This window comes from Xiphophorus maculatus, chromosome 13, assembly GCF_002775205.1.
Source record: "Xiphophorus maculatus strain JP 163 A chromosome 13, X_maculatus-5.0-male, whole genome shotgun sequence".
In the NCBI taxonomy this organism is placed as follows: domain Eukaryota; kingdom Metazoa; phylum Chordata; class Actinopteri; order Cyprinodontiformes; family Poeciliidae; genus Xiphophorus; species Xiphophorus maculatus.
The window spans coordinates 5,266,177-5,278,747 of NC_036455.1; the positions used below are offsets into that span (position 1 = coordinate 5,266,177).

Sequence of the window (12,571 nt, forward strand, 5' to 3'; positions counted from 1 at the left end):
CCACTTATAGAGTTATGAAAAATACAAAACTGAAACTAGATTTAAAATAATTATAAAACCCTTTCATTGAGGTTCTTTATTTTTTTGTTCTGGCTTTGTTCTTAGTTTAAAGGTTTCAACATGTTTAAAGCGAGGATGAGACCGATATGGTGTAAATATACCATATTGATGTAAATATAGTGACGAAACATTAATAAATAAAGATTTTTAATGAGTGATTATTCAGATTTTTACATAAAAACCTTTTCTTTTTATTTAGGAGTTCACGGTACATTAATGAATATCCTCAATAAGGTAGTCCTTACGTTTCTCTAAAGATTACAAATTGTCTGATTTGCAGAATAGCTTGAGCTGAAAGAGATTAGGTAAAGAGGGTCTGAACAGCAATTTTAAAAACTTATGATGTATCCTCAGCAGAGTTTAGGTTTTACCTGTGACTTGGCCATTCAAATACACAAGTTTGCGTTTATCTAATCAGATCTGTTGTAGCTCCGGTTCTGTGTTTAGAGCTGAACCTTTGCACCAAATCAAATCCTTTCCAGATTTGTTAAGTTTCCCTCCAGGATTGTGTTTTATTTACCGGCACTTAATCTCATCAACTCCAATCAGCATCGCAGCCCAAATGAAGAAAAGCGTCACTGCAGCATAATGCTGCCACTGCCATATTTCATAATAAGACTATAGTGTTCAAAATGATCTGCTCTGTATGTGAGAAAGTTTCAAATGACCAGAGGACTTTCTTCGACTTACTTGCAAATATGGAGAAAACATTTTTTATTAAAGTTAAATACTGCAGCTTGAATAAAATGCAACTACATAGCATTTTTTTGAGAAGTCTGGATTGCTTTATGTGTATTTTGCATGTTGCTTTTGACTGTTGCTCATGGGGAGAGACATTTCAGTGAGCTAAAACTAATAGAAAAAAAGTAAGCAACCTACTTGCATATTGTATGCGGACTGTTGGATGTAAAATTCATGAGCAGTAAATATTGTGCTAGTTATCAGTATTGGACCAAAGAAAGCAAGGTCGTTGCAAGCCTTTAAAATTGTGATGCTTTTGATGGGTCAGGTAGACTCAAGAAATTGTAACAGCAGCTGCGTGGGGGGGCACAATTTAATATTTTGTCAGGGGGCCTAAGATTCCTGGCGGCGCCCCTGATACAAACATCACAATCAAACCCTGGCTCCCTCACAGTTATCAGTTCCTAACAGCCTTCTTTTTGCATCATAAAATCCACTCATGTCCTTGAATGCCCTCGATGCAACTCTTCACTGTTGTTTAATTTATTTAGCTCTGATCTGAATATACTAATTAGCTCAACGCCCACCTCCATGCTCCCCAGCTGCAGCTGCTCTTCTTCCACTCAAAACCTCTCCATATTGACTACATTATATATAAGGAGTTACTATTATTAGAGAAGCTGGCTCATGTTGCCACGTCTGACAAATGTTGATCAAATGTTGTGAGTTTAGACATGTTATATTCACAATCCTCATTCAGTGGTGCCCAAAGTTGGTCCTCCAGTACCGGCACCCTGCCTGTTTTAGTTCTCTCCCTGGTGGTATAACAACCTTTTCAGCACGTCAATGTTCTTCTTAGAACTTCTAATGAGCCGTCATTGGATCCAGGTGCGTTAAAGCAGGGAGAGAACTAAAACATGCAGGATGCCGGCCCTCCAGGACCGACTTTGGGCACCACTGTCATAAAAGTAATAAACTCTGCTTCATAATTTCGCATATGACCAAGTGGACGAGGCTGACCTTCACCTGGGAGAAATAGATGGATGGATGGATAGATAGAAAATCCAAGGATGGATGGATGGATTCAAAGATGGATCCAATGATAGATAAATCCAAGTGGACAGACAGATTTAAGGATGGATAGATCCAAAGCTGAATGGTTCCAAGGATGGGTGGATTCAAACATGGTTGCATCCAAAGATTAACCCTCTATGGCATGACTTTTTATTTTTGTGGGGAAGAAATATTTTCCTGCATTCTTTGGGAGCTTGGTGGTCCCTAATTACATGTCAATCATAAAATCGGACTCTGACACCTCCTGGAACCAGATTTGGGTTTGTTGCCTCAGGGTAACATTGGTCTAGAACACCAAGATTGTCTACACTGATTATGAGAAATGAAATACAAATCAAACAAAAACTATATTCATAAAAGAACTATTTTTTGGACAAAAATATGTCAAAAATCATGCCCCCCAAAAAATAAAATAAAGGAGCAATGTGAGGTACAGCTATGTGGTTTGTTGCCTGAGGGCAACGCCATGCCATAGAGGGTTAACAGACAGATCCGTGAATGGATGATCAAAAATGGATGGATGGATGGATCTTTAACACCATGGCAGTTGGGAATTAATATTCTGTTCAATCAGTCAATCAATTAATCAAGTTGACTTGCATACCACATTTCAGCAACGAGACAGTTCAAGGTGCTTTTGTCAGGATTGGGTTTTTCACTGTGAGGATTTGTGTTTTTCTGTGTTTATTTTAAGTTTCTGTGTCTCTGAGTCTCTGTGTTCTCCTGTCTCCCCTTGATTAGTTCCCAGGTGTGTCTCGTTCCCTGATTACCTCCTGTGTATTTAATGTCACCCGTGTTTCTGTCTTTGTCGGGTCCTCGTCTCGTCTGGCTGTTTGTCATCTGTCGCGCTGTTGAGTTTGTCGCGTTGTCCATTATTTCACCAGTTGCTGCCAGTGTCGAGCCTTAGCCTTTCGCTCAGCTGTGCTGCCTGGTTTTTGGACTTTGGATTTGTGTTGTCTTCATTAAAATTGTAATTTTCATTACACCAGCCTGGGTCCTCAGCGTCTGCCTCACCACCTCCAACCGCACTTCATGACAGCTTACCATCATAAAAATACAAAGTCATAAAACAACTGTTTGTGTGCTATAGTATTTCAGTTATTTTCCATTGTAATACAACAGCAGGGGACTCACAGTGCTGCCTTTTTCTCTTCTTGTACAAAATTCAACTAAATATTTCTGAACTAGACCACATCCACAACACAGCTTAATAAAACTGGTAAATTCTTACTGCAGGACGATCGTCTCTTCCAAAGTCCTTGCAATTCCCTTTACAGCCTCCCCTAAAATCCCATAATGTTTTTGTTGAGGTTAAGAAGAGGTCTTATTTTTTTACTACCGTCAAGCTGCCACTTCAGTGTTTAAAAAGAGTATCGACTGACAGAGCTAAAGGTCATGAAAGTCATTAGACTAATAAACCCTCCATCTGGGACTGTTTTCTTTTTAAAGTCTCCTCAGATGAGCCAGAGCACAAAAGGTGGACAATGACATGAGACAGCAGTGACAGACTTTAAGCTGAAATGTCACTAAAACTCTCCATGGGTTCAATTATTGCTCAATTGGACCCCAATTAGTGTTCTGACTTGACACTTGCGTTCGTCTGAGAAGCCTTAGGCTGGAAATTTAAAGTGAGGAGATAACAGGTAATGGCTCCAATTTATTCCTGATGTTTCACTTGAACACTCCAGAAATTTAATAGTGTCAAAATATGGAGGACGGTTTTCCCCTCGAAGCAGAGAGGAGAATATTCTGATTCTCCTCTGGATTATCATTCCTCTACTCCCTAGTGTCATCGCTCACTGGTTTTATAAAAAAAATATATAAAATCACAAACCAGATAAAAACTATAAGAATTAAATCCTTTCAGTAGCTCAGCTTTTTCATTCTTGCTTTGGTCTCATTTTAATAGCTGCACTATTTTAACAGCCTGCCATAAGTGCACAATTAAAGCAATGATGATACCAATGTGGAGTATTGACTGTCTAATTAAGGTTTTATTGAGTTTTAATTAGTTATTAGCTGTTAATCTGACATAAAGCTTTATTAATTAACTAACTGGTAGCTGCTTCTTACATACCAGCTGCAGAAATAGACAATATTTCATCAAATATATAATAAATTCTGGGTTCATAAATAAACTTTATCAAATGTATTTATGATTTATAAATATCCACTAGAATATTCTCTGCATGCTAGGGACATCTACTGGCTAGAAAGAAAACTCTTGACCAAAGGTTTTAAAAATCATCAAAAAGTCAGTTTCAGCAATGAAAATGTCGACGATGTGGAAAGAAATATAATGTTTATATGTTAGAATACAGCAGAAAGCAAAAACTGAGTTTATTTCTATGCAGCAAAGTTTCTACCGGGAAGAGTCACTTGATGAGATCAGAAATTTTGTTCATGCAATTTGAAACAAGAATTAAAATTATTCTAAAGTAAATAAGTAGCTATTTTAACTTGATAATGTGAGTGAAAATAATTGAGAAATGTGCAATTTTTTCTTGCATAATGTGAAATAATTATTTGGTTTAAATTGCAGCATTCAGTTATAAAAAACAATGTTTAGACAACTTGTCACTTGTTCTTAAATCAACTTCAGAAATTTAAATTTCTGAGCTAAAACCAAAACAATTTTCTTGTTGACTTAGATTGCATTTTCAAGGCAGCAGGTGGATTTTCATTTTCAAGTTAAACCACCTTTAAATGTTTTACAGTGTAGTCAGTGATGAGTTGAAGTCATACCGTGCAGGACTCGGGCCAGTGTGTTTTATGAGGCTGAAAGTCACTTCAGCCATTAAGAAACATCATGTGACAGTTCAATAACTATGAATGTTGGGTTTTATCGTTAGAATAATAAACATGAGAACTTAATTGCTTTTTGTGTCCTTCATCCTGCCTGCAGTGAGATGAATCTTGTGAGGCCCAAGGAGCTTCAAAGGTCAGATTAGAAATATCCATCAATTTCTGGCTCAGCTGTTTAGTGTATTTCTAATTAAAAAGGAGAACTGCTAATCAGATTAATCTATACACTATATATTTCACTTATTGAATACGAAACCTGTTATAAATCAACTATTTAATGACATTTTAATCTATTGAGATGTATCTCTTTTACAAAGTGCCCTTCACTCGTTTGTCCAATTAAGTAAACATTCAGCTGCAGACGATGATACCAGAGGTTCTGATTACTCATGTCTTTATTAAAACACATAACTTAAAGGCACATTTATCTTAGTTATCACTTTATGGCTTCCTATTAGGGGAACGATTCTATTCAAGAGCATTGATCCATTACAATTGATACCAGAGTGGTTTAATGTAATCAGCCCACCTACTGCAGCTCATCAGTATGCAGCAGGGAGAGCAGAAGTCTGGCAGCACTGTTCAAAGGCTCCAGAGTACTTACTCACACTCAGGGATATTACCTTAGTATCGATTCTGTGCTGCTTCGCTCGGTATTTATAGGAAAATTGTTTCTGGAATCCTTTCCTTGAAAACACTGTATTTATAGGGCAAGCCCGGGTTGTTTATTCTTTTATTCCAGCTTGTTCGGAGACAACACATTACCTCTAAAACAGTACTACAATTCCCAGAAGTCCACAGGAGCTAAACTGTGCTGCGTTTCTGCCACCGTGCGGCCGTGGATAGTAAGTGCAGGGAAATGTGCTCGTTCATTCATACAGTCACTACCATGCAGGCAGCGCGACCGGGACCATCTGCGGCAGCAGCAGCAGACATGTAGGGGGGAAAAATAAAGCAAATAAAGGAAGTGGTTAGACATGGACTGAAGAATAATGTGCCTCGGCTGCCATCTTAACCATCACCATCATGTTCCCGGGAGTTTTCTATGCATTGCTGGCGGGTTTCCTCGGAGCCGTGGCGTCGTCTTCGGCCAAACTGTCCCTGGGAGCCGACTATCTGAAGGGAGTCTGCGAAACCGGACTCCGGACGTGGGGCGAGCAGCGGAAATTCAGACACGCGGATGAAACCACGGCGTGTGACCGGGTGAGTCTCGGTTCTGTTCATTATCCAGACACAGTCAGGATATCTGGGAACGGGCCGGTTCTGGTTTTAGGGGGAGCAAATCCCACCACACCATCAGCACCACGGACAGCGTCACGCGACGGGCACCCCCTGCGGCATCTGCGCTCTCGTGCAGCGTCCGCGTGCTGAAGGACGATGCGGCTCGTGCGGGATCGCGTCGTTCTGTGAGCGTGTCTCGTGTTGCTGATGCTGGTGGCGCGGAAACGATGTGAGGGAGTCAGGTTTCTGCTGCGACCTTCGCTCCGTGTCTGTGCGGTGAAGTGGAAAACCCTCTGCAGACAGACATCTGCTGCTTTCACGCCAATAAACACACCTTCCGGTCTGAGTTGGCGTGGATATTTAGGAAAGCAGGGAGTTAGAGAGTAAATTAAACGATCCAAATTGAAATGCAGCAAATGATTTTCATGCGTCACATCAGGATTGAGGTATTTCAGGAATAGCAATTAGGGAACGGTGCAATCCTGTGGGATATCCTGCTTTAACAAGGTCAAAAGCCTGTTAGTGTATGGCAAGTCCATGTATCACATTATAGCAAGATGGGATCTTCATTTCCAATTAATTTCAAAATGGATTCTTTTTTCCTGTGGAGAATTTAACACGTTGTACAGATAATTGTTTTGATAGCAATTGAGTCTAAATTTAAAACCTGATTTCTACTTACAAAGGGACACATGGTGACATATAAGCTCATCATTGAGGCCCTGATCTAAAGCAAACTCAAAATGTATCTTTTGGTTTTGCTTTTGTTTGACATTTAGTTATTACTTAGAAAGATTTGTTTACTCCTAATTAGATTTTAAGTCAATCTGTGCTTTTAATAATATTGTATTATTGTCTGGAGCTATATTTATTTAAAATAAGTTATTCTAAATCACTTATTTAAAATGATTTAAGATCATTTTAATAATTTTACATCCTTAAAAACCATTCAAAATATTGAATATTCAAAATATTAATATATTGCTATATTTTGAATATTAATATAAATTTATTTTTTCTTATTTTGTGTCTGTTGTTAGTTACTTTCGTTAATGAAGTATATTATTTCCTTTTTATTTCTTTCTAGCTCCACATCCCTCTGAGGTTACTGTGTGGTGGTCTTCTTTTCACCTGCAACGCTGTGATGTGGACCTTCCTCGCCAAAGCACTCAGGTACTCCTCTTCCTCCACCCGAACCACTGTGACCACCACTGCCTCCAACTTCGTATCTTCCGTAAGTAGAAACTTTCTCCCATTTTCTCCTTTTCACCCTACTAGAAGATAAAGTTAATTTAGAGAACTTTTAAAAAAATTCTCTCCACACACGCTGCAAGCTGGGATAAATTCAGAAATAATATTTTTCACTTAAACGGTTTTTGTTTTCCCGTCTTGTTGCAGGCTTTCCTGGGCCAGCTGATCTTTGGGGAACCCCAGATAACACTGTGGTGGGTCGGGATCTCGTTGACCTTTTCAGGTCTGTTGGTACTGCAGAGGATTTCGCCACAGGATCGGCATCAGACTGCAGCCACGACGAAGGACGAATAGCATGTTGTCTCCGCTGGCTGGCTGTGCTGAGCTCAGGCTGACGCCTCCTTTGCTTTTAAGCAAAGCCAAAGACAAATAACGGCTGAAAACAGCAGTTTTAGTCAACGAATTTGCTCTTTAAACAGCCGCCCAGGTGCATAGTTGAAAAAGCTGCAATCTTCTAGTGAGAGAACAAGAGGTCTTCCAGTCATGCCATATACACTGCGTGCACAATTATTAGACAAGTGAGCATTTTGAACAAATCATCAGTTTTAAGGCATAATTTATTTAAGCATAACGTGTGATGTGAATCTGTCTAACGAGGTCAACACCTTAAATCAAGGTTTACATAATTATTACGCAGCTTCTTTTCTTTAGACAAAAAAGTGAATTAACTGATTCTGAAAAGTCAAAAATGACCAAAAGTCTCTCTGAGGGACTGTAAAGATATTTGGACGTGTTCGCTGAACCATCAAATGTTGCAAATTGTCAGCATAGGGAAATGAGTTTGATTCTCATGGGGAAATGAATGTTTTTCATTTAGGTGTGTTATAAATTCTGGACACAATAGTAGCTGCCCAATAAGAAAACCAAAACCTTGCTTTTACTTTCTTACACATTAATGTTTGAGGGTTATTAACATTTTGGATTAACCGAGAGCGCTGTAGTTCGTAGTTAATAAAAGCAATCCTCAAAAATGACATTTGCCTAATAATTATGCACACAGTGTAAAATAAAATACTCCCCTTTATCCCTGCAAAGATTTTAGGAGATGTTTGCCGTCGGAGGATCTGCTTACGCAGCACAGCTACAGTCTGGCTTGTGGAGATAAACAAACGGATGCCTGGTTTCAGCTTCTTTCAAGCTTTTAATCATTCTGTGCACGGATTCACAGAAAGAGGAAAATTATTCTAGCTTTATATTATTTGTTGCATATTCAGACAATGATAGCACAATGGCAATAAAAGCTAAAATGAATAATGTGACATGTTTGGAACTGAGATTAAATAGTCTATTGTTAGGTAGGTGATCAGAGGTTGATATCATTCTCATGTTTGTGGGGTAAACATTAACCCACATGCTGCAGTCAATGCAATGCTGCAATCAATTTATTTTCCAGAATTTAAATTTGGGAGGAAATGATCTGGAACCGCGTCTGAAACTGAAATCCCAAGTTGGAAAGTCAGTCATTATGCACAACCCACAACCTCGAAATCCAGTATAATCAATAAATCAGTCACACAAAAATGTACACACTCTATTGGTTAACATAAAAATGTATACAAAAAATAATTACCCGGGGCAATGAGCATTACGATCTGCAAGTATCCCTCATTTCCCAACTTGAAGCTGTAACACTGTTTAGTTTGGCGAGGCATTATTGTGTCTGTGAAGTTTGGCGTAAAAACGAAGAAAGCACATTATCTAGAAACAGCGGGATTGTAAAAACACATCTCTGTTTTTAGTTATCATGGAAATAAAAAATGGGTTTTTAGACTTGCACAAAAAAATGTAAGTACTTCCAGGCTGGATTTGTTTCAGTTCCTGCTCGTCTTGAAAGCTTTTTAAATTGTTTCATACAAATAAGACAAACATTTGACTATTTTACCACCTCCTCTATGATATTTAATTTGGGTACAGACATGTGAGTGATATCATTGTTTTATTAGACCAGAATAAGTGCATTTATTGTATTTAGACCTATATTTTTAAAGTGTGTGTATTAAAACTGAAAAGTAGCTGCTGTGAGGTCATACTTTGGTTCATGCTCAGATATTTGACATGTGCAGCTCAGTATTTTGGCCATCAATAGTAGAATATCTACAATTATTTTTTCTTTATTTAAAAAAACTGTTTTCTGTTTGGTAAACTCTCATTTTTTTCTCCCCAGCCTTCTAATAAAGTCTGCCTGCAGGGGGCGACTTTCTTCACCTCAGTCACCATAAAGTTGTGCGATTATAACGTTTTGACAGCAAACAATCGTAAAACTGCACAATGAAAGACTTGGAAAAATGCTAAATTTAACAATTTCTTCTCACAGCAGAAATGCATCCAACAACAATCACGGCCCAAAAGTGTCCGGAATAAAATAAAATAAAAATTTACTGTACATCTTGCAAATCTCTCACAGGTTGTGAGACTTAAGCTCACAGCCACAGATTTTCTTACCGTCCATAAAGGCAAATAATTTTGTTAGCAAAGGTTGAGTCACACAGTGTTAACTTGACTGTAGAGTAAAACTTTGCTTTTGGAGATGTCCTGATCATCATGTTTTTATTCCAGATACAAAGTCAAGTCACTTACAGCTAACCTTTTGCAAAATTAAGACCAGAAGCTTTTCTCAATTGTAGCTTCTTTAAAACAGCTTTAATATCTTATTCCAGTACAGGGACTAAGTAGATAAGAAAGCTCCTATAATGTTATGATGCATCTCCTAAAACCTACAAAGCAATGCTGTCTTCATCAGTTTACTGAAGTGCTAGGCTAACATTAGCATGTTTTTTCTATATTTTGATTGCACTTGTTGATAATTTGGCTTCTAAGATATTACATTCCTGTTCTGGTTAATACCAGTCAAGCACAAAATTTACCCAAGTTTGTTTCCTGCTCCATAAACCTTTTGTTTTAAACATCAGAAATATGATTGATCAGCATTTCAGCTGCTTTCTATGCAGCTCCAGCAAAAGCAGGCGACATGAAACAAAAACAAAGGAGGCTGCAGCAACCAATACAGTCTCTCATTCACTGTAGAGATCAGTGTAAAGTGTGAAAAATATGTAGATTGTCATGGAAACACCAGATTTATATCTGGTGATGTACCTTGCTTGCTAATGCAATAGGTGCATTAGGTGGCTAATCTGACTTTTCTGACTTCAGAAGAGTCAGGAGTTCATTTTATTCAATGACTGACATCAATCACTTAAAATTGCCTTGAGCATCCATGAGATGCTTCAGTTGTCAAACCTGAAGGCTATTTCTGTCTTTTTTACACATTATGTGCAGGAATGAGGCAATGCAATAAATACACATACATATTGTACTAAGCTATTGACCTGATCTGATATAATCTTTTAGATTTTTACCTGAAAATGATCATCCTATCATTACTGAGCAACTCCTTAATGGCTTACTTACTGCTTATGTTTCCTTTAGTTACTTTGACACTCCCTGTGAACATCTAACAGGCTTATTGCTGTTTAAAGAAGGCACCCGGCTAACAAAGTGCCCTCTTACTTAAAAACTAACAGCTGTTCTAATGTAGCATTGCAGGACTAATCCTGCTTCCTCTTATGTTTTATTCTGTTTCGTTTTTTTATTACTTTCTATTTTTTATTACTTGAATTTATGTTTCTGCATATAAGACTGTGAAACAAACTGTGTGTTGATCCTAAGGCAGCTGCTGCACTTCAGTCACATGACATGTCACGTGTGCATGTTTTTACAAACTGCTGAATAAATCTCACCAAAGCATCAATCAGCATCAGAGTGACACACCTGCTTCACATATTTGCTTACTATGAAGAATTGCTCTTTAGCAGACAATTTCTCTGGTTGTATGAAACCTAGTAGTGTTAAATATTTCCTTCCACATCCCAGATTTAGAAAGTTCTCCTGGATGGAGGCTTGGGTTTACAAAAAGCTTCTTGTGGAGGGATTTGGATCCACCCTTTCTATCCAGGGTTGTTTCACATTAAATCTACAGTTTGCAGAACAGGGGTGTCCAAGCTTTCTATCATGTGGGCCAAAATCAGAGTAAAAAGTACTCAAGGGCCAAAAATACAAATAAAATTGACATATATGTTGTTCATTGTAGATCTCAAACTTAAAAAGGATTTTCCATGTTTTCTGTTTTAAAAGAAGCCTGGTTGAATGTATTCTGAGTTATAAGAACAGGATTTGGGTCACATTCTTTCAAAACGCTTGTTATATTTGGCCAAGTTCAATAAAATAAATAAAAGGTGATTTGGCTTTTTATTTAAAATCTCTGGATAAACATGCTTCTACTTATTATAAAAGTTTGGTTATAAAAACACGCCTACCTACTTTTGTACTAAGTACTGCTTTACTTACCATTTTCCTTTGCAATAATAATTTTACTCTGATTAAAAATATAAAGTTTAATAAACAAATTAATTTAATTCTTGAACTGCAGTTTGGGGCCCCAACAGCCACAAATTGCCCTGGGGCCGTACTTTGGGCACACCTGATGTAGACCAGTGACCTGCTCATCCGAGAAAATTTTTTCCACCAAGTTGCACTTAATAAAGTGGCTTCAAAAATGGTAAACAAAAGCTAAAACGTATTTTTAAGTTACTGCAATAGTGATGCAGTCTCTGTGGTACAAGCAAGAAAGAAAGTGAAGGACGTTTCTACCGAGGTTTCTCTCTGCACCAACAGGCTCAACCAGCATTTTCCAACATGATGTTGCCTCAGTAATGCATGAGACTGATGGTTGGTACTAACCTTCTTGCTTAAGCCTCAGCCTCTCAACAATCTTTGCTTTGCATCATGAACATTATATCTGGTTTGTCTCCTTTTAATGGCATGATATTACTGGAGGTAAACGATGCAACACAATCTATTCCAGCATGGCCCACTTGCTGTAAACCCTGATGTTTGAACTGATTTGAGTAAAAAAAACAAACTCCTACTGGATTAAATGTGATGCTTTACAAGAAAATGACTTATTTTATATAAATTGCAGTTTAATTCAAAACCATTAGGGCTAAGAATTAATTACTGACCTGATATAGATCTTATGTGTCAAACCTGATGTTGCGTTAGTTTGTTGTACATCTTATGCAGTTCTTTCACATTTCCAACCTGAAAGAAAATGGTGAGACGTTAAAGGCAAAGGTGATGCATAAAATGTCTGAGTATATGTGAAACGGACATTCGTCACAGTGGAAAAGTGTAAACGGCTCCTGTTTGGAAGGAAACATCGTTTAACTCAATAAAAAATCTCTTCTGACAGCATCATTCAGGTGTTTTGTGTTGTGTGCAGGTTTTCGAAGATTTGCTGCTCAAACAAATCAGCATGAGGTCTCACTTTGATTTTTATTTTGCTGGTTTTCACGAATCTGAAAAACAATGCCTGAATAAACTGACAACGGGGTTTGTAGTGGTCTTCATCGCAATAAATAAAAGTGTAAAGCTTTTCAAGGGGGGGGAAAAGTAATTAGGAATCTTCTTGATAGCAAAGTAC

The 12,571-nt window shown here is 37.9% G+C and overlaps 1 protein-coding gene across 1 annotated transcript; it reads left to right on the forward strand.

The window, feature by feature from the left end:
* The first annotated feature begins 5,486 nt into the window (after positions 1-5,486).
* Positions 5,487-12,342, forward strand: tmem42 (transmembrane protein 42). Its single transcript, XM_005796428.2, has 3 exons — positions 5,487-5,823; positions 6,929-7,075; positions 7,240-12,342. The coding sequence occupies exons 1-3, from the start codon at positions 5,647-5,649 to the stop codon at positions 7,384-7,386; spliced, it is 471 nt and encodes a 156-aa protein (XP_005796485.1). The 5' UTR covers positions 5,487-5,646; the 3' UTR covers positions 7,387-12,342.
* Positions 12,343-12,571: the final 229 nt, after the last annotated feature.